At 37.2% G+C, this 22,428-nt stretch overlaps 2 protein-coding genes across 7 annotated transcripts; one reads left to right on the forward strand and one right to left on the reverse strand.

Annotated features, from left to right (window-relative positions):
* Positions 1 to 92: 92 nt before the first annotated feature.
* On the reverse strand, positions 93 to 7,054 carry LOC104110385 (kinesin-like protein KIN-5D). Of its 6 annotated transcripts, none has more exons than XM_033659753.2 (23): positions 6,890 to 7,046; positions 6,373 to 6,622; positions 6,122 to 6,251; positions 5,683 to 5,838; positions 5,130 to 5,606; positions 4,780 to 4,877; positions 4,540 to 4,696; positions 4,375 to 4,444; positions 4,196 to 4,272; positions 4,047 to 4,100; positions 3,851 to 3,931; positions 3,653 to 3,764; positions 3,287 to 3,373; positions 3,009 to 3,184; positions 2,540 to 2,701; positions 2,353 to 2,460; positions 2,085 to 2,243; positions 1,906 to 1,989; positions 1,383 to 1,588; positions 1,173 to 1,274; positions 976 to 1,085; positions 754 to 905; positions 93 to 676 (listed from the first exon to the last, which is right to left on the reverse strand). In XM_033659753.2, the coding sequence occupies exons 2-23, from the start codon at positions 6,549 to 6,551 to the stop codon at positions 464 to 466; spliced, it is 3,150 nt and encodes a 1,049-aa protein (XP_033515644.1). In that variant the 5' UTR covers positions 6,552 to 6,622; positions 6,890 to 7,046; the 3' UTR covers positions 93 to 463. The 6 variants fall into 6 exon arrangements, with proteins under 6 accessions (XP_033515644.1, XP_033515642.1, XP_009618158.1 ...); XM_033659751.2 differs by having other exon boundaries at positions 93 to 302; positions 512 to 676; positions 4,196 to 4,444; XM_009619863.4 differs by having other exon boundaries at positions 4,196 to 4,444; positions 6,373 to 6,572; positions 6,890 to 7,054.
* LOC138902051 (uncharacterized) lies at positions 6,938 to 20,448 on the forward strand. Its single transcript, XM_070189863.1, has 2 exons — positions 6,938 to 6,980; positions 19,805 to 20,448. Exons 1-2 carry the CDS (start codon positions 6,938 to 6,940, stop codon positions 20,446 to 20,448), a joined length of 687 nt encoding a protein of 228 aa, XP_070045964.1.
* The last annotated feature ends 1,980 nt before the right edge of the window (positions 20,449 to 22,428 follow it).

The raw sequence follows: 22,428 nt of genomic DNA on the forward strand, positions 1-22,428 counted from the left end.
CGTACTATCAATATTCAGGGAAAGCCTTGAGCAATTGTAATTCGAGTAATCTTAATTTGCTCAGACGTCTCACTGAACTTAATTCCTGAAACTTATCTTCTAAGTTGATCATCTGTATTAGAGTCAAAAGGCATTTCAGTTTACATGTATCGTTTACTAATGTTTCCACACTGAGAAAAGTTACAAATAAAGTATACGAACTCTATCAACGTCGCATCGACAGACACTTCAAACCTAATTGCAATGTACAGCGCAAACATTACATATTTCCATCATTGTCTCAGGAACTCCAACTCTGTTTCCTACAAGAATTTCAAAGAAATGAAACTCTTCAAAAAATTAAATAAATAGAATCGGGATAAATTATCCGCTACGTATAGGTGAGTATATGGATATCCAAGGACATATATTATGTACAACTTTTCTCCTTAATTCCTATATTATGTTGGAAGTCTGGACTCCTCTAATTTAGAGCAGTGAGGGCAACTCTTGAATCTCGTAAAGGAGCTACCTCTGCAATATGCTTTACATCTCCGTTTGCTTGCTTTGAGGATTTTCCATCCCAAAATGAATTCAACAACTCCTCAAAAGCAGGAGTTTTTAGTTCTTCAATAGATTCAACACTTGGTAGATTAAATGGTCTCCTCGTTGGGGTCGAGCATGATGGTTCATCAACCTAGCATAATTAAAAGCAATTTGAAAGAGAGTATTTTCTTAACAAACTGAACATAAATTTTGATGCAATATCCTTACCACATATTCTTGTGAAAGACATTTTCCAGTATATTCTGTAATCTCAACAACCTTGTGGTAGTGCCCGCTATTTAGTTCTCTCAACTCTCCACAACAAGGAACAATCGTCGAATCAAGGTTTGCACAAGCATCACGGTCGAGTTGTAAAGAATCTACACATGTTAATCAAGTTAATTGAAAGACAAAAGTTGATCTTGTAACGTCTAAATCTTGATAGCTTACGGTCAATAGATGAGAGTAGGTGTTTGCTAGCAGCATCAGTGTCTTCAACGGTGGATGACACGCCAGATGAAAATCGCACACGCAATGCTTGATTTGCATCCATTCCCCCCCTGCATAAAACGTAAAGACGGTCACAGTCTAAGAAAAATATCACAACTATGAAGCTGAACACTTGAACAGTCGGCGAATGAACTGACCTAACAATTTCATCGACAAAAGCAACATTTCTCTCCTCTAGATTCAATAAAGACTGTTGAGCATTTGTCCATTGCTTTGCTCCCAATTTAGCCTTTTGCACACTGCACATTCATATTCCAGGTTAGCAGAAAGAATGATAAAAAGACTTATAGACATCAAAGAACAGTGTCAGTTCAAAGATATTATGGAATATAAGCTGGGTGACATACCAATTCTGTAGCACCTCCTCCATTTCTTTCTTCCCATTTTCCACAGCAGCAGTATCCTCAAGATGGTGCGATTCAGCCTTTTCCATGTAATTGGACCATTTGACTTTAACTGAAGAAGTTGAATCTTGCATGGTTGACATCTCTTGTTTTAGTCTGTTGGTTTTGTTAGAGGCACTTTCTCTAAGGTCATCAATTGCGGTTTGAACCTAGAACAGATAGCCATGCAAAATTCAATTAGCTATTGCAACCTAAAGTACACCAAAATCAATTAATGACTGATTCAGGATGCAGGATTTTCTGCTCAACAATGCAATAAGTCAATTATTAACTAATGAGCATTTACTACAAACAATTAAGCACATACTCAAGCATAAAACTAGATAAGAGAAAAGGAAGTCCCAAGCTGTCTACAACACCTACAAGACTTCTCATGAAGATATTGTGTCATCATCTTGCTCAAGATTAGAGTCTTAGCCACACCAAAAATTGAGATGCACATCTTTATTATTAATAGATGACCTACCAGCTTTTTCTTCCTAGCATTTGATCCAGCAAGCAGTTCTGCCACTTTCTCTAAGATTTGCCTTTCCTCATTGGCAGCACATTCCTAAAAATGAGAGATCCGCAATAAAATGAGGTTAAGAAATGTATATTGACCTTTGTTTAATAAATAGCCATATGCTGGTGGATGAAGTCGCTTACCTCAAACTTATTTTCTAGTTCAGAGAATTTCTGGTCACTGACTGTCTGTGCTTCTTCCACTATTTCACCCAACTGGGACACATGCATATCTAAAGTCTTAAAGAAGTTCCCAGTAATCTGAGAAATGGACCTTGACATTGAGATACTCCCGCAGTGTGCCTGTAAAGGCATCCAAAATTTATTAGCTCTACTCAAGAAGGAAAAAGAAAGATCCAAAATAGAATCAGTGAAGATTATACGTGCTTCACAAATAGTCAACTATTGATACCTCACGTTGTTGTTGTGCAAATGCAATTAGTTTCTCCTCCTGATTGTGCAAACTTTTTTGAAGATCATTAACCAAGGTATCAGCCTCAGAAGCAATCTCCTTAAAAAGCTACATCAGGAAAAAGGAGATCAGATGAAAAAAATAAGTTCCTCTCTGAATTTCTAAAAGCAACATAAAAGATACGCACCTCTCCCAAAGCAGAAGAATGTTTTGAAACTTCACAATTTAAACGGTCAAAGGTTGACTGAGCATTGCCGTCAAGCTCCCCGGCCAAACCATCTAAAGCTTTAATACCAGAACCAAACATAGTTTTCAAGTTCTCTAGACGGCCTCGAAGTTCCTCCACTGCCTGAAAAGCAGACCAGAAAGTAATATTGGTTAATAGGAGTACAATTTCCACCAGAAGTATGTAAACCTATTACACAATTGATGCACTAGGCTTATTAAGCATGTAAGTTTTTTGTTTTGTGTCAAAATAGCATGTTCAAATAATAATATATGCTCCCTAATTCAATTAATTTTAGTAAATACTGCAACAAATAATTTCTGAAAACTACATATTCCCACTTCCTTTTGGTATCATGTCATGCAATTTTTCTAGTGTCACGTTGAGTGTGGTACTTTAAAGGCTAATTCTACATTTGAGTCAGGAATACCTTAGTCTTTGTAGAAACAAAGGACTGCATGTCTTCCTCCATGCCTTTGAGTTGTTGCTCTTGTTCTGTGGTTGAAGAAGCAACAGTCTTATGTAGGACTTCAAGCTCTTGAGTCAATTGGGATTGGAATTTTTGGATGAGAACTCTGTTTCCATCTTCTATTTTGTCTTTCCGCTCTGAAATCAACCATTATCAGTATGCAGGAGTTTGATGCAACATTGTTTTCTTAGCAAGAAAATTCGTCATGTATTCGAGTTTTAGAACTACTGTGTACATACCAATCTTGGCAAACAAGTTCGACACGTCTGATGCAGCATTTTCCAGTTCAGCTCGAAGTTCAAATGCTTGCTCAACCAGTGCTTTTTCTGGTAGAAGACATGCAATTCCAGATATTATGCACAACTCTAAAAGTGAAATAATTTTATATAAACCCCGCACATTCACTGCCTAATGATATGGATGGCTACATCTAAATTTACTAATGTTTAAGAACAAATGTAATATACCCATATACCAATTTTACTTTTTTGAAAATGTTAAAATAATAGGAGTTATTTGTATAGATACATTGCTTCCCCAAAGAGGCAAGACAATTGACTAGCAAATGAATTCTCCTTTCGCCCTGCATAGAGGATGAAGCTTACCAGATTTTAGGAGGTTAGATATCAGAAATTCCTTTTCTTTTATAGTGGTAATTGCCTGCCTATGTTTGTCTTCGAGATCAGCCAATGTATGCTGAGTTTCCTGAAGCTTTTTCTGAAAGACACAAAAGTATAGAAAATTCAATGAGAAAGAGTCAGCAATAAAGATGTGGAATAAGTTGGGGTCAGAATTCCATTAACCTCTGTCTTCTCAAGTTTGTCACCCAATTCTGCTGTCAACAATTGCTGAGAATTGTACAGTTCCTGAAGTTCCAAAAGTTTCTGTTTGCAGAAGGCAACATGGTAATGAGTTATGATTTATCAATTTTTTTTTACAAAAGTTATCAATTTTAATTAGAAAATGAAGGATGCTCAAGATTTTTCAGCTCTTGCCCACCTTGTCCCTGGATTCGAAGTCAAGTTCCATTCTTTCTATCTTTTCAGACATTGCCTGGGAGAGGATAATGACAAGTTAACCATAGGACTATTAAACAAGTATGTAGAGTGAATGTAACCAATCATGGGATCCAGAAAACAGTACTGAACCTTCTTCTCTGCTTCTTCTTGAAGATATCGGTCTCTAGGTATATAAATTCCATTCTTCTCTCTTGCAGCATACACCTCTGTCGGCATTAAAATAGAACAAACAAAATATGTTATCAAATAATTTATCAATGCAAGATATAGATTTATATATAGAAAGAAAGGAAGATAGAAATATAGACCTTGCTTCAGTCGGTCAATCTCAGAGTACAAATCCTTGATCATTGCAGATTTCATCATCTTCTGGTTAATCTGAAATAGCAGCAGAAGAAAAAATGAAGGATACTTGAATCACAGAGGAAAGGTAAAGAGACATTCTTTAGGTGAGAAATGTCCAGAAAACTGACCTCTGGTTTGTTCTTTATATTTTTGGCACGATGAGCATAATCTAAAGTGCTCAGTGTCTCCTCCAGACAGTGAACTGAGGGTGATATAGTTGCAATAATGCATGTCTTTGTTTTCCCTCCCAGTGAATCCCTCAACAACCTCGTCAATTTGCTATCCCTGAGATACAAATGCAATTCTTTCTCAGAATATGTAAGAACTAAAAGCATTCTATAATAACCTAGATCTGGATTAAAGAAGACCTGTATGGGATATGACCAGAGTGCTCAACTAAAGCATTTATAACACGACCAAGTGTAAGCAAACTCTTGTTGATTTCACCAGCTTCCCTCGCTCTGCCCTGCAGCAAAGGAAATTTTAGCCTACTATCGCTTACTATAACTAAGAAGAAAAAAGGGCAGAAAATACAGAGATCTTAGAAAGCAGAATGTCTAGGGATTAGCTGTCATGAACAAAAGATAAATTTGAGACATTGCTAAAACAGCACTCTGGGCATTCTATTGTTTCTTTAAACTATGTTTACATGCGCTAAGCATACTGCCAAATGCAATGGCTTGACAGTCAGATAATTTTTTAAGTCTCAGACTCTCACCTCCCTTGCACCAGAACGTGATATATTCTCAGAACCAGCAAGATCGACAAGGTTCAATTTGCCACATTTGATCATCTCTTCTCCTTCTGGAGTGCATTCCTTGATGTGAATTGTGATAGAGAAAATAGAATGGGAACGACTGCTCTGTTTATTAAGAAGAGTCTCTGCTGTACGCCTCTTCGCTGAACCTTTCTCCAAGATCTTGTAGATTTCATTTGCAGTGGAAACAATCTCCTCTTCTAAGCCTCTAACCAAAACTCCCCCCTTACCATCTTCCATCAGCGCTATTGGTTTTTTGGATTTATCATCTACGTACTTTGTGCATTCCTCAGGAGCTAAAAGATCTGTGATCTCCTCATTATACAGCTCCAAAAATGTTACTTTCATGCTATATTCAGCATTTTGAGCTTCTAATATCGCGAAAATTTGCCGAACAGCACGGGGGATAACACCTGCGTCACTTGGAAACTCCCCATTCTAAACAGGGCAACTTTAACAATTAGTATGAAGAAATAACTAGTAGAAACAAAACATTTCTATCAACACCACCAACCTTTTTTCTTCCACCTCCCTCCATTGTATAAGTTTTCCCAGTTCCTGTCTGCCCATAAGCAAAAATGGTGCAGTTATATCCCTCTAGAACTTCAAAAACAATAGGCCATATGGCAGAATCATACAAGTCCTTCTGTTGGGATGTTGGTCCAAACACCTAAAACAGAATTATCCAACATAAAGTTAGAGTCTTTATGAAAATCATGATTAAGTAAAAACAAATTATAGAGTTTTATTTTTTAAAATTACTAAAAGTGTAATGATATTTAAGAATTACCAAAACGCGATCGTCTAAAACTTAGTAAAACAAATTAAAAAAACAATGGATTTTGCTCTACTTTATTTGAATTTTCATTTCTTTTCGTCCACATTCCCTATCGTGAATCTGTTTGAATATGATGCTAACAGATAAATGAGAAATCAGATGTGAAATATCATACCTTATCAAAAGCAAATGTTCTGTCAATCTGCTTATTAGCAATGTTCTGAATAGCAGAAACTTCTCTTCGACCCTCATTACACGAAATCACAACTGGTGTATGCAATCTTATCTCATCCTCACTCAACGGTCTGCAAATATTTCACACCTTAGCAAATTCCAATCAACTATACTGTTCAACTCAAAATCAGTACATTGACGCCTTTTTTAGTATAACCAACTCCAAAGTACACTACACTCATTTTAACTAACCTGCAGCGCAAAATAACTTGTACATTGACGCCTTTTTCTTTATCATGCTTTCCGCTCATACTATTATTCCCTTCCCCTGATCGCAGATCTCTCGCCGCCGCCTTGTCGCTCGACCGCGGCGGCGTCTGCAAAATAAAGCCGCCTCCTCTTCTCTGTTGCTGCGATTGCGATGACTCCATTCCTCTAACTATCCTTCAAATCTTCACAACCTTATTTCTCTTAGTCAACGTAACTCAGTTCAAATTCAAATCTGAGCAGAAAATAATACATAAAAACAAACAAATAAACAACAAATATATATATAAAAAATTTATACATGTACCATAAAAAGCAACAAATATATCTGGAGAAGTAAAATGTGGATTTGAATTCAATGATTAATCGACAACGACTTACCGATGCGAAAATTTCAACGAAAAATAAATTGTACAAAAAAGGATAAGTCATAAGTAGAATCGATGCATTTACAGATACGATAAAAGTAAAATGCAAGAAGTGTATGTGTGTGTATACTTACAGAAAGTGAAGTAGTTGCCGGCCGTTGAGAGCTTCGACTAATTCGGCAATGGCGAATGTTCTAGAGAGAGAAACTCAGAAGGAAATGTACAGTGAGAGAGGGAGAGAGTGTGTGTAGTGAACGGAGAGCATTTAAATTTAAACATAATAAGAGCCAAGTAGAAGAAATCCGGCCTCTATTTACTCAAGTTATCAATTTAATAGTTTAGATCTTTTTGGGGACATAAGATTAAAAAAAAAACAATTTATTAATTTAGAAAGCGCCATAAACGTTTCGTCGTCAAGCATTTCAATTAGAGAAAAATATTGATTTTCGAGACATAAGAATTAAATTAATTTCTCAGTCCCAAATTATGTGTCACTTTTCGAGATTCAAACTATATAAATTTTAATTAATATTTAATTTTTTTACCATATTGACATAGTTATAATTTATAATATTTTTCATATAATTTTAAATATTTTAATTATAATTTTAAAAAATTAAAGATTAGTCAATTGATTCACGAAAAACGAAAGCAACACTTATTTTGAGAAGTAAGAAATATTAAATATATCAGTCTATTTACTACACCTTAATCTATGACCGACAACATTTATATAGATATTTTAAAATCTTTTAACATACGTTAGCTAAAGAGTCATTATATATATTAAAAAATCTAATCAAACGGGAGAAATCTAAATTCAGCAAAAAAAAATTGGAGAATTTTCTAATAAGGTGAGGAAAATTTAAGAACATTTAAAGAAAATAATTTAAATATCGAACGAGTTTGGTGTAAATAATTTAGACACGTGATTTTCCTTTTGTTTACTAATTTTTTTTTTTCTTACTCGATGTTGCTATATATATTGGGGTTACAACTAATTTGATTTTGTAATGCATAATTTTTTGCAAAGGTGCTGAAATTAGAATATTTAATATCAAATCACATTGATATAAATTTGTGTTCAAATCAATAATTGTGGTGTACTAGTACACATTAGAGAATGTCAAATTTGTACCAGTCCTTCGATGCTTTAAAATAAAAAATCTTATCTGATGACCATGTAAAATAGTTGTAATAGTTTTAAAATAATGATTATACAAATCTAAGGCAATTGAATTTTCTATATTTAAAGGGAGTCAGGTGGAGCCTCATTCCCCTGAGGAGGAGCAGTAGGGTCCAGAACATGCCAATTGTCTTATTACTATATTTCATGATTATTTTAATTAATAAGGATTATAGAGTAATCCAATAATGTTGGGATGATTTTGAATTCAAGAAATTGCTTACTATGTCTTCAAGTTTTGTTTTATATTTGAATCCCATTTTAAGTTCAAAGCAATGGGGAAAACTATCAAGATTTGATACCTAATCATCGACTGAGTTAATCTTTCTATTAGTAAAACTTGTATCCAAATTCATTTAATTTAACTGTCTTTTATAAGTAAGCTAGTTTACCTCATTTCTATTATTTTGTTTCTTTCATATAAATATTTTTACTTTTTTTAATCCATCTATACTGCTTTGATGTCACATGATGTGTTTTTCTCTAAACCATCACTTGTCTTGCAGTTTGTATCATCTCTTAGGTCCTTTTTTTTGATGCAACACATGAAAGCGCCCTTTTATTGGTATCCCGGCAGGCTGCAGCTTTCCAAATTTTATATTGAACGCATGGCGAACCTAGAACTCTTTAAATTCAAGCCAAGTCTGGAAAGAATACCCATCAAATTTAAATACGAAAATGCTTTCTCTAACAATTAACGAAAAAGCTCGACGAAGGAAGGGACGTATGTGGAGAAGAAAAACGCTTTAGGAAATGGAGAATTTTTTCCCATTAAAAACAAAGAAGGTCGAAGATGACCTATGATGCGTCTATCTATTAGATTTTACCATATCCATTATCAATTTGAAACCTTCACACAAATATGATTAGGAGTAAATTAAAAGAAAAGTTGAGGAATAAAGATTAGGTGAAAGTAAGAAAACAAGGAAATAAAACGGAGAAAAAAAAAGTAGACAAAAGGTGGGGTTAGTGTGTGGTGTCAAAGTTGCCCCACGTGATAAAGAGTGATGTGATTCCGCACATGCACTCCCTGCTCTCTTTTCCTAAATCTCCTTTAATTATTTGAAGAAAACAAAAAACTTGTAACAGAAAAATCAGAGTGGATGTGAACTAATTAACTTATCTCTTTGAAATAAGGGTAAAGGTAAGAGAGGAACAATGGAATTATTAAAAAATTAGTGATACTAGTAACCAATTTAGATCACATATGTCTTGACTAAAAATAGTTTATGATATTGTAAATAAGCTATTTATTATGAGAGCTAAAACTGAAGGACAGACTTGCTCTTAATCCCTTAATATTTTATAAGGTGTGTGCTCAGTTATGGAAACCTGTTCAATTTCAACATACCATAAATTGTTTAACTAATGTTTTCGTTCAAAGAAGTCGGAAAAAAAAAAAGCAAAACGACTAGGAGAACTGAGTTTATATTATTCCCCTTTTATTGCTAGTAAGGTTAAAATTGAAAACAAAATTCATTTGCTTTCTCCTTTTTTGGCTGTTAATTTTGTTGATGTACGATTAACATGAAACCTTTGTAAAAAGTTCCGATAATTTACACACGACCATTTTCACACAATTATGCTCTAAAAAAAAAAGGAAAAATGTAACAAATGTTATGTGGTTGTAGACAGAGACAGAGCAAGAATTTTGATTATATCAATACTGAAATTTAGGACAGGATAAATTACTGGGTTCGGAATAAATTATTACACATATTAAGTAAATTTTTAACACAAAATACAATCTAAGCCATAGTTACTTGCCGGGCCGGCCCTTCCATAAAACAAGTAAATCAACTGCTTTAGGCCCCACATTTGTGGGGCTCTATTTTTTGTTACACCTAATATGCTATGTATGAATTTTAAAAAAAGGTCATGTGAAGTAAAAAAGTTTGATTTTTTCCTTTAACAAGTATAGAAAAGAAGAATTTGCAATTGCTATGATTTCTGCCAAGAAAATTGCACTTGAAATGAATATCGCTGAATTTCGTAAGAAACGCGTGATATATAGGAAATAACAATTTGATGAGAATGTTGATAATAAAAACTCAAAATCTTTCGAATAGTCCTTTGGAGTTGATTGCTTTATTCATAGCAGACAAAGCTATTTTTTTCATTTCAAAATAGATTTGAACAATTTGAAGCATATGAAAATATTTTTGATTTTCTATTTAGCGGTAAAAATTAAGATCACTAGATGATAGGAATTTGAAAAAATATTGTCTTAATCTTGAATGTTCCTTAAAGCATAATAATCAATTCAATATTGATAGTTTAGATTTATTAAAAGTATTTAAAAAAATAGTACAATTAGAAGATAACAGTTTGATTGATACACTCTGTCAAATAAAAAGATTTGATTCTTTTTCCAATGCCTATATTGCTTATGGAATAATGTTAATAATTCTTGTTACCGTCGTTTCAGCGGAAAGAAGTTTTCAAAATTAAAATTAATAAAATCTTACTTAAGATCAACAATATTTCAAAAAATGTTAAATAGAATAGTTATATTATCAATTAAGAAATACTTATTGGGAAGTACAGATTATAAGAAAATTATTAATAACTTTGTATCTAAGAAACGCTAGAAAAATAGATTTCAAATAAATAAATAAATTTAAAAAAAAAAAAAAGTTAAGACCCCTCATAAAATTTCGCTTTAGGTCACAAAACTCGTCGGGCTGCCCGTGGTTACTTGGTTCTGTCAAACCCGTAGCTGGACTTGTAGCTCCGCCAGCCACTGGACTTATACAGCTACTCGATGAGTTACATTATTATAAGTTAAAGCCATTTATCGGTCAAAGAATATGACAGTTACACAGCACAAAGCAGTCTTCCTATAATTGTTCCTCACATCATACAAACATGTATTGAAACTGAAGCTCCATTGGATTTTTATCACTTCAAGGCACAAGCTGATACTACTGTTACTTAAGGAATACTCAATCCCTATGCAGCGTACGCTTTACTTTTCCCTCTTTGTTTCCATAAAAAGGCCCCTGCAACAGTCACTCTTAAATTTGGTAAAGAGTTTATTCTTCCTGCTAATGTATGATGAGGTTTTATACTTATATAATAACTACAGCGTAAATGAAATTTTTATATTATTAGATCATTTAAAAGATAATAATTACAGTATAGATATTATTGGATCACTTAAAAGATAAAAATTATTGATAACTACTCGGACAAAGTGGGTTGCTCTGATGGTAAGTACCCTCCACTTCCAACCAAGAGGTTGTGAGTTCGAGTCACCCCAAGAGCAAGGTGGGGAGTTCTTGGAGGGAAGGATGCCGAGGGTCATTTGGAAACAATCTCTCTACCCCAGGGTAGGGGTAAGGTCTGCGTACACACTACTGAAAAACAAGATTATTAGTAAAATTGTGTTCATAAACAGAAAATCAGAAAATCAGAAAATTGAAGGTTAGAAAAACAAAAACAGAAAAATAATTATTTCGAGTCACACAAGTTTATTGTGTGTCCTTAAGAAATTTAATCATTTCACTGCTGCCCAAGTTATACAAATTAATTCCTCCAAAAACAAAAAATTACTGTAAAAGCGACACTTTAATTTACATAACTTCAACAAACTCAAATGGCAGAGTAAATTATACATGATATTTATGTTCGTTTTGAAAATATAATGCAAAGAACGGAGAAATTTTAGAATTTTTAGTGTGTAAAAAATGAGGCAAGACCTCTCTATTTATATCCAACGAATGAGTGGATCGGAGCAAAAATTTCTTTCCTAGTGGTGTCTTTTCGGGTATACAACTTTTTATTTCTCATTCAGACCTGCAAAGCCCAATATTACCTACAATAACACGTTTAATAATACAGTAAGCAATAATAATATAAATTTTTTTTACATAAGTTAAATTCATATATAATATATCTACCATCCCAACACTTTGGGAGTACCTGGGACTCACAAATAAATGTTGAGCGCGAAGACTCATTTTGGAGTGCACCACCTTTATTTGCTTTCTTAATATTCCGTAAAGACTATTTAGGGACTGAATCGTTCAGATCAGTCTGTAATGACCCGACCGGCCATCTCGACCATTTGCATTCCGTTCAACTATTTGAAATCTTGAGTAACTTCATATGATGTATTATGACTTGTGTGAATCGTCGGTTTTGGTTTTCAGGTTATTCGGAATTGAATTGGAAGAATGGTTCTCAACTAATGAGCTTTAAGTTGGAAGAGTTGACCGCAATTTGGCTTTGGTGTAGATGACTCTGGAATAGTATTTTGATAATTTCAATAGTTTCGTATGGTAATTTTGGACTTAGGCGTGTGTATGGATTTGAATTTAGAGGTCCGTAGGTTGACTTGATGCATTTGGCAAAAATTGAAAAGGTTTGGAAGGTTGAGATATTTGGCTGAGAGTTGACTTTGTTGATATCGGGTTCGAATTTCAATTCGGGAAGTTGGTATAGCTCTGTTGTGTCATTTGAACTTGCATGCAAAATTGACGTCATTCCGGGTTGATTTGATATGATTCGACGCGAGTTGTAGAAGTTGAAAGTTCATTAAGTTCGATTTGAGGTGGGATTCGTAGTTTTGATGTTGTTTGATGTGATTTGAGGCCTCGAGCAGGTCCGCGTTACGTTTTAGGACGTGTTGGTATGTTTCGACGGGGCCCAGAGGCCTCGGGTGTATTTCGGATGGGCCACGAGCCATTTTCCTCTATCTTTGGACTGCTGATTTCTGTCACCTGGTGTTCTTCAATGCGATCGCGTTGATGAATTCGTGTTCGCGTAGTGTCCTGTGGAATCTGGCACTTTTGTTCTACGCGGCCACGAAGAGACGACCGCGTTCGCGAGGCTTTGAGGATTTGCTATTTTCACGTTCGCGTTGTGGCATATGCGATCGCGTACAAGGAATTTGGGAGGGTCACCTGACAATTTCTCTCCGCGTCCGCGAGCTCGAGAACGCATTCGCAAAGTTTGCTCGCGGTTGTGCTCACGCATTCGCGAAGCACGTTTTTGGCAGCTGAAGGCTTTGTTCTCCGCGATCGCGATGTATGTTCTGCGATCGCGATGTATTGTTCCCTGGGCAGAATATAAGTACTCTATTTCGAGGGCTTTTGATATTTTATTACTTTTTGAGTTAGAGAGCTCGGATTTGGGCGATTTTGAAGGGGATTTTCACGTGTTGGTTTGAGGTAAGTGTTCTTCACCCGGATTTGATTATATTTCATAATTCCATCTTTGTTTTTAACATTAAATTAGTGATTTGAATGGGAGAAAATGAGAATTTTTATAGAAACTTTCAAAAATATAAAATGAAGATTCCAAGGCCGATTTGATGTCGGAATTTGATAATTTTGGTATGGTTGGACTCGTATTGGAATGAGTCTTCGGATTTTGTGAATTTTTATCGGGTTTTGAGGTGCGGGCCCGGAGTTGACTTTTTAGTTTTCTTTAAAATCAAAACTTTATTATTTAGAATTGTTTCCTGTGGTTTTTATTCATGATATGAAGTTATTTTGGCTAAATTTGAGCCGTCCGGAGGTTGTTTCACACGAGAGGGTCATTTTAGAGTATCGGTTTAGATTCTTTGAGGTAAGTAAGTATCTTGTCTAACCTTGTGTGTGTGTGTGTGTGTGTGTGTGTGTGGGGGGGGGGGGGCTACCCCTTAGGATTTAGGTTGATTGTGCTATTTGTGTTATGTGAAAGCCGTGTACGTAAGGTGACGAGTGGGTACACGGTCTATATGTGGTATTTGACCGGTTTAGGTTATCTAGGCTCTTTCCATGCCTTTAATTGAATTGTCATTACATGTTATATCTCTCATTGTTAATCAACTCTTACATGCTCTATTTGTCGTTGTTAGTACTTATTCTACCTCTTACTTGTTATTTAGCCTTATATGCTTTAGTTGAAGTTATTGCCTCCCTTATTGTCTTGTTACCTCTTAATTGTCGAGATACCAACTGTCACGACCCGAAATTCCCACCTTCGGACCGTGATGGCGCCTAACATTTTACTTGCTAGGCAAGCCAACGTTAGAGTAATATTATCTATTTTTAAACAATTTTTAAATTTATTAATAATCAAAGAACAAATGCGGAAGTAAAGTCTGAAATGTAGTGAAAAATCCATAAAAACAACGGTGTCTAAATACCCTCCTAGAATTGGTGTCACAAGTGCACGAACTTCTAGAATAAATACAATTAAAGGTCTGAATAAAATAAAACTGTCTGGAAATAAGCACGCAGCTAAAGTAAAATAGATGGGGACTTCAGAATTGCGGACGCCATGCAGTTATACCTCAAGTCTCCTCTGGTAGCTGAAATCCGAGCAAGTCTATGGTACGCCGCTGGGACCAACTCCAAAATCTGCACAAGAAGTGCAGAGTGTAGTATCAGTACAACCGACCCCATGTACTGGTAAGTGTTGAGCCTAACCTCGACGAAGTAGTGACGAGGATAAGGTGGTTCACTTACATTAACATGTACGCAATATTAATAACAACAACAAATACTAGAAATAAATCAGGTAACTCACTTATAATAATTGAAGCTAACTCAGCAGTCATAATCCATTATTATTTCATCCAATTTTGTTAAAGCGTGCAACTCGCTCTCACAGTATATTCACATTCAATTCTATTGCAGCGTGCAACCCGCTCTCCCAATATATTCCTTTTAATCAAGTCTGTCATATATTTATTTCAATCAAGTATATATATAGACTTTTAAATAAGTCTGTTGCGGCGTACAATCCGATCTCCCAATATTGACTTTTAAATAAGTCTATTGCGGCGTGCAATCCGATCTCCCAATATATATATATACTTTCATTTTCGTTGCGGTGTGCAACCCGTTCCCCCAATATAATTTTAAACAACTCATAAATGTAATAATACTTACTCTAATAAATACCACGTCCAATGAGAAATTATTAAGCATCAAGGCACACAATAATTATAATTTATTTATGAACCAAATAATGATAAATAATAATTTATTATGAAAATCATAGAGAAATTAGGTAGTTTAATATTTAATATGTTAAATGTCAAATAACAATTAAAATACATAATTCAAATAGCATGTAACAATTAATGCAGGAATTCAAAAATTAATATTTGACAAAGAATATGAGAGAAATAATTATTATAATAATTAATTTATGATTTAAAATAATTTATGATTTTTCAAGTAAGCAGGCAAACAATTAATTTGACGACGTATAGACACTCGTGACCTCGCCTATACGTCGTTCACATGTAATTCACATAACAAATAATTTAAGGGTTTTCTTCCCTCAAGTCAAGATTAACCATGACACTTACCTCGCTTTGCTAATTCCAATCAATTACTCAACCATAACTTTTCCTTTTAAATTTGTCTCCTAAAACTTCAAATCTATTTATAAACAATTCAATATACTCAATACGAATCATAGGAAATAATTTCATATGAATTTACTAATTTTCCGAATAAAATCCGAAATTCATTAAAATATTCGGCAGTGGGACCCACATCTCAAATCTCAAAAAAACTTACGAAATCCGAACACCCATTCCGAGACGAGTCTGGATATACAATTGGTTTTGGAATCCGACCTCAATTCGAGGTCTAAATCCCCAAATTTTGAAATTCCTAAGTTCTACCCAAAATCCTAATTTCACCATAAAAATTCTAGATTCTAGGTTGAAATCTTGTTATAAGATGTAAAAGATAGAAAGAAAAGAGTTAGGAATCACTTACCTATGATTTGGGGAAGATTTGGTCCTTGGAAAATCGCCTCTTAAGGCTTAGGGTTTTGAAAATATGAAGAATGAATGAAAAATCCTGTCTAAGCCCCTTTTACTCAGCTGCAGGTGTCGCAATTGCGACCTGAGCTTCGCAAATGCGAAGCTCGCAATTGCGAAGGAACAATCGTAATTGTGATGCCCTTCACAATCCCGCTGCCTTCGCAAATGCGAGGAAAGTGTCGCATTTGCGATCTCTGAACCTCGCAAATGCGAGTAAATGTTCACATTTGCGAACCTGCCCTTCCCAGACTCCCTTCGCAATTGCGAAGAAAATCTCGCAATTGCGAGAACATGCTGGCCCAGGCCTTCTTTGTAATTGCGATAGATACCTCGCAATTGCCAGGCCTGTTTATTTTGCATTTGCGAAGCCTGATCTCGCAATTGCGAGATCAGAGGCCTGCAACAGGTTCAGTTATACCAGCAAAATTTTCCAAGTTCAAAACATCCCGTGGCCTATCCGAAACTCACCCGAGCTCTCGGGGCTCCAAACAGAATATGCCCACAAGTCTAAAAATATCATACGAACTTGCTCATGCGATCAAATTACTAAAATAACACCTAAAACTATGGATTTATCACCAAAACTCATGAATTCCTCAAGAACATTTCAAAACTACTATCTTCTCAACCGGACGTCCGAATCACATCAAATCAACTCCGATTTCTACCAAATTTCACATACATGACTTATATATTATATTAAACTTGTACCAGGCTCTGGAACCAAAATACGGGCCCGATACCAAAGAGATCAAACATTAATCAATTTCTTTAAATCCATAGAATTTCAGTCTTACAATTTTCATCAAAAATTCATTTCTCGAGCTAGGAACCTTGGAATTCGATTCTGGGCATATGCCCAAGTCCCATATTTTACTATGGACCTTCCGGGAATGTCAGAACACCGATTCAAGTCCGTTTACTCAAAATCATGATCAAATTAACTAAAAATTAATTTTAAATCCCAAAAATTATTAGTTCATAAATTTCCACATAAAGGTTTTCCGGATTTACGCTCGGACAGTTCACGCAAATTGAGGTAAGTAAAAATAAGGTTTTTAAGGCTAACGTTCCCTGAATAGAGTCTTAATTCACAAGATAACCCTTTGGGTCATCACACCTTTCCTCGTTGAGCATTCCCATTCATTTTATTATTGTTGGAATTATTGTACACATCGTAGTTGAGCCATGGGCTATTTGTTGTGAAAATATCGCATTATGTGTTCCCTCCACGATTTCGTGCTTATTTTCTACTTGCCTTAATTGTTTTACTTGCATACCTTAGTTGTCCCATGCTTTACTTGCCCTGCTTTTTTCGTAATATTTGTTGCATTTCTTGATTTTTACGTGGTTCCTTTCTTTCCTTGCACTCATACCCTTTGATTGTTGAGATTATTGTAAATTGAGTTTGTGGATTGTTTTTGTTAATTTAAATTGCTTATGGATCGGGTTGCACGCCGTAACGGGTGAGATAAGGGAGGATTTGATATTGATACGGTAGGATCAGGTTGCATACTGCAACAGATTTTATATGTTATTCTTGATATTGATATGGTGAAATAAGGGAGGATTGTATTTGTACGGTGGGATCGGGTTGCGTGTCGCAACGGATTGTGTGTGTTATATTCATTGTTGTATTATATTAGCTGTCAGTATTTACCATATGAGATTCTGAGGACTGATATTTCTGGACTTACTGAATTCGAGGATTGAGTTGTTTTCATTAGTTTACTACTTTGCCGTCATTTCCTGTTTCCCTTTCCTATTATTACTGTTTTGGTGAATTGATTTTCAAGATGAATTACTATACTGAGTCATTACCTCATACTCTGTTGAGTTGTTAGTAACATAACAATTTTAAGTAAAGGAATTTTTAAAATTCTTACCTTACGTGACGCTTAAGTTGGAACTCGTCGTTTCATTCAGTACTTTACTATTCTTAATAGTTGTCATATTTTACTTTAGTTGATTTCTCAAATTTTAACTCCTTACCCCATCTGATAATTTTACCTTACTAAAAAATCATTATTATGTTTTATTTCAATAAATTCTATATTTAATTCGGTAACTTATCTAATAATTTGTTTTATTTGAAAATGCTAATTTCTTTACCCAAATGATTTCTAAAATAAACTCATTTTCTTGTTTAATTCCCTACTTTATTTCAAGATTTTTATTATGATTTATCGTGTATAAATAAAATCTCTCAAACATTTTGTTTAGCAATTGACACAGATACGATGTACATGATAGCACGTGGACTTTGCCATGCGAAAGTGAATTGGAAAGAAAAATATAGGCACGAGATGCCATATTTGTAAGATTTGAAAGTTGTGACTTATAATTTGAGATTATGAGGAGTGGTACCTCGGTTAATTTTGTTGTAAATTGGGAATTAGGAACAAATTGATTGATTGAGTTGTCACCCGTTTCTTTATTACTCGTTATTTTGTGTTCCTATTCGTGCGTCAATTATTTTCACTGTTGATTGTAAAATTGTAATCCTTCTGCTGATGGTCTTACATTAATGTTCTTTCCATTGTTAGCTTTAAGTTATATCCTGCCAGGTTTACATGCCTGGTAGGTTGTAACGACCCAACCGGTTGTTTTGCCATCTAGAACCCCATTTCCCTAAATAAGACTCCCCATATGTGCTTTTACTATTTTATGACTTGCGAGGATGGTTGGTTCGGGATTTGAAAGGGTTCGGATTGAAATCGGAACACTTAGTTCCTTAGTTTGGCTTTAAAAGGCCAAGTTTGATTTCAGCCAATGTTTTGAGTAAACAACCTCAGAATCGGGATTTGACGATTCCAATAGGTTCGTATGATGGTTTTGGACTTGGGCGTATATTCGGATCGGGTTTTGGATGACCCGAGAGCGTTTCGGCACCTAATAGTGAAAGTTAGCTCTTTAAAGGTTTTAAAGTTCTTTAAATTTAGTTTGAAGTAGGTTTTGAAGTAATTGAGGTCCGTTTGGAATTCAGAGCCTGGGAATAGTTCCGTATGGTGATTTAAGACTTGCACGAAAAAATTGGTATCATTCCGAGTAGTCTAAATATTATTCGGCGCATTTAGAGCAAATTGGAAACTTGAAGTTCATATTTCGATTCAATTCGATTTTGGGGTGCGATTCTTGGTTTCCTTATTGATTTACGCATTTCGAGAGTTTGATCAGGTCCGTATTATGTTTACAGACTTATTGATATATTTAGACACCCAGGTGGCTCGGGTGAGTCTTGAACCACCCGGAGCTAAGTTGGAAAAACCAGAAATTCCAGTTCTGGTTTCCTTCTTCGCGAACGCGACAGGTCCCTCGCGTTCGCAATGAAGGAAAATGGGAGCTGGGCTATTGCCCTTCGCATTCGCGTGAAGGGCAACGCGTTCGCGAAGCCTGGGAACTTAGGCCTATGCGTTCGTGAAGGCGCCCTCACGTTCGCGTAGAAGGGGGTGGGGACCAGTGTAGTTCACCCTTCGCGTTCACGAAGGATCCCACTCATTCGCGAAGGGTAAGTCAGTCAAGCCTTCACGTTCATGAGACCCCTATCGCGTTCGCGAAGGGAATTTTGTGTCCTGTGAAAAATTTGCCTTCGCGAACGCGAGGCACCTGTCGCGTTCATGAAGAAGGGGTCAGCAGAGCTGGGCAGAATGCCTTAAAAACGGGGCTCAGCCATTTTTGAGCCCATTTCTTCCATTCTTGGGCAATTTTGGAGCTTCTTGAGAGGCGTATTCAACTAGCAACTTGGAGGTAAGTTAATTCTACCATTGTGAGTTAAATACATAGATTATGGGTAGAGTATAACATGTAAATTGTGAAAATCAAGGGTTTAGATGAAAAATCTAAGTTTTGACAAAAATGAGATTTTAACCCACTAGTTAGATGAAAAAGCTAGGTTTTGACAAAAATCTAGGTTCCAATTACGCCACCAGTAGATCCAGTAGAGGATCCTATCATCGAAGGGCAGGGTGAGGTGCCCGCAGCAAAGCCGGCTCTAGTGGATTTCATGTTCGCACCAGGATTTCCAGGAGGTCATGGGCCGTATGCTGCGGTTCATGGATACTATGACTTAGGCCGGCTTATTTTTGGTAGACCCAGCCACATCTCAGGCGGGAGGGGGCGTACAGACTCTTACCGCGCAGGCTCATGGGCAGGCAGTTGCTGTATACCAGACCCAGGGTGCACTACCTATAGGCGGAGCTCGGCTAGTTGCAGCAGCTACACCGGAGACCATACCAGCTGTGGCAGGTGATCCGCACAGGCTACTGGACAAATGGACTAGGCTTCATCCTCCTGCTTTCGGAGGTGAGCGATATGAGGACCCCCAAGATTTTATTGATCCGTGCAGAGACAAACTGCACAACATGAGGATACTGGAGTCCCACAGGGTAGACTTCACTACTTTTGAGGTGGAGGGCAGGGCCCATATGTGGTGGCAGTCACATCTTCTCGGAAGACCAACAGGTTCACCTCCCATGACTTGGGATCAGTTTACATGCCTCTTCCTGGACAGATACATACCACCCTCTCAGAGGGAAGAATTGTGGTTCCAGTTCGAGCAGCTCCAGCAGGGTCAGATGTCAGTGACTGACTATGAGGCGAGGTTCTCTGAGTTATCTCGCCATGCACTTATGATAGTACCTACCGATGCAGAGAGAGTGGGGAGGTTTATCGCCGGATTGCACTCTGGTATTCAGGCCACCATGGCACGAGAGGTGGAGATGGGGACTTCTTAAGAGATAGTTGTAGAGATAGCTCGGAGGATTGAGGGAGTCCATTAGCGGAGCCGTGAGAAAGCAGCGAGGGATAAGCGGTTTCGATATTCGGGAGAGTTCAGTGGTGCCCCGGCTAGAAGCAGAGGTCAGTTCGTGAGGGGTCAGTCCAGCAGACCCCCTTATCCAGCACCGCCACCTCCTCGGGTGCACTAGTGTGACCTTATATCAGTACTATGCCAGAGAGTTCTTACAGCCCACCAGCTATTCAGGTCTCCTCCAGTGGATATTCAGGTCATCAGGGACAGACTTCAGGTCAGCAGTCTATCGTATCGAGGGGTTGTTTCGAGTGCGGGGATCTCAGTCATGTCTGGAGGTTTTGCCCCATGCTTCGGGGTAGACCAGTGCAGCAGGGTCAGCAGCCCATGCTACCGGACCAGTTGCTCCTCCAGCCGTCCATCCGCCAAAAGGTGGAGGGCAGGTAGGTAGGGGCCGTCCTAGAGGTGGAGGCCAGCCCGATGGGGGCCAGCCAGGTGGCACTCAACTAGGTTCTATGCTTTCCCGGCTAGACCAAATGTAGTGGCCTCAGATGCCGTGATCACAGGTACTATTTCTGTCTGCGGTAGAAAGGCCTCAGTATTATTTGACTTAGGGTCTACTTAATCCTATGTTTCATATCTGTTTGCTCATTTCCTGGGTGTTTCTCGTGAATCCTTGGGTACTCATGTTTATGTGTCCACTCCTGTGGGCGATTCCGTTGTTGTGGACCAAATCTACCGGTCCTGCATTGTTACTTTTGGTGGTTACGAGACTAGAGCGGATCTTCTACTACTTGATATGACCGGCTTTGAGATCATCCTGGGCATGGACTGGCTATCCCCATATCATGCCATCCTAGATTGCCATGCTAAGACTGTTACTTTGGCAATGCCAGAGTTGCCTAGATTGGAGTGGAAGGGTTCAACTACTGGTGCGTCTAGTCGGGTTGTTTCCTTTCTGAAGGCTCGACACATGGTCAAGAAGGTTTTTTTTGATTATTTGGCCTATGTTCGGGATATTACTGCAGAGACTCCGACAATTGATTCAGTGCCCGTAGTCCGAGAGTTCTCCGATGTGTTTCCTTTTGATCTTCCAGGCATGCCACCAGATCGTGATATTGATTTCCGTATTGATTTGGCTCCAGGTACCCAGCCTATATCTATTCCACCGTACCGTATGGCTCCAAAAGAATTGAAAGAGTTGAAGGAACAACTTAAGGAGTTGTTAGCAAAGGGGTTCGTCAGGCCGAGTGTGTCGCCTTGGGGCGCACCAGTATTATTTGTGAAGAAGAAAGACGGGACTATGCGAATGTGTATCGATTATAGCCAATTGAACAAAATTACCATTAAGAATAAGTACCTGTTGCCGCGTATTGATGATTTGTTTGACCAGTTGCAGGGTGCTAGAGTATTCTCTAAGATCGACTTGAGATCAGGGTACCATCAGTTGAAGATTCAGGATTCTGATGTTCCGAAGGCTGCTTTCGGACTATATATGGCCATTATGAGTTTCTGGTGATGTCCTTCGGTTAGACTAACGCCCAGTGGCGTTTATGGATCTGGTGAACCGGGTGTTCAGGCCATATATTGATTCATTTGTCATTATCTTCATTGATGACATTTTGATCTACTCACGTAGTATGGAGGACCACGAGCAGCATTTGAGAGTGGTGCTTCAGATGTTGCGGGAACAAAAGCTATATGCTAAGTTCTCCAAGTGTGAGTTTTGGCTAAACTCTATAACATTCTTGGGACATATTGTGTCAGACGAGGGTATTAAAGTTGATCCCACAAATATTGAGGCAGTTCAGAGTTGGCACCGTCCCACTTCAGCGACCGAGATCAGGAGTTTTCTGGGGTTAGCAGGTTATTATCATCGGTTCGTAGAGGGATTTTCATCTATTGCAGCACCTTTGACTAGATTGACCCAGAAGGGTGCTCCGTTCCGATGGTCCGATGATTGTAA

The sequence above is a fragment of the Nicotiana tomentosiformis genome, chromosome 11 (genome assembly GCF_000390325.3).
Source record: "Nicotiana tomentosiformis chromosome 11, ASM39032v3, whole genome shotgun sequence".
Classification (NCBI taxonomy): domain Eukaryota; kingdom Viridiplantae; phylum Streptophyta; class Magnoliopsida; order Solanales; family Solanaceae; genus Nicotiana; species Nicotiana tomentosiformis.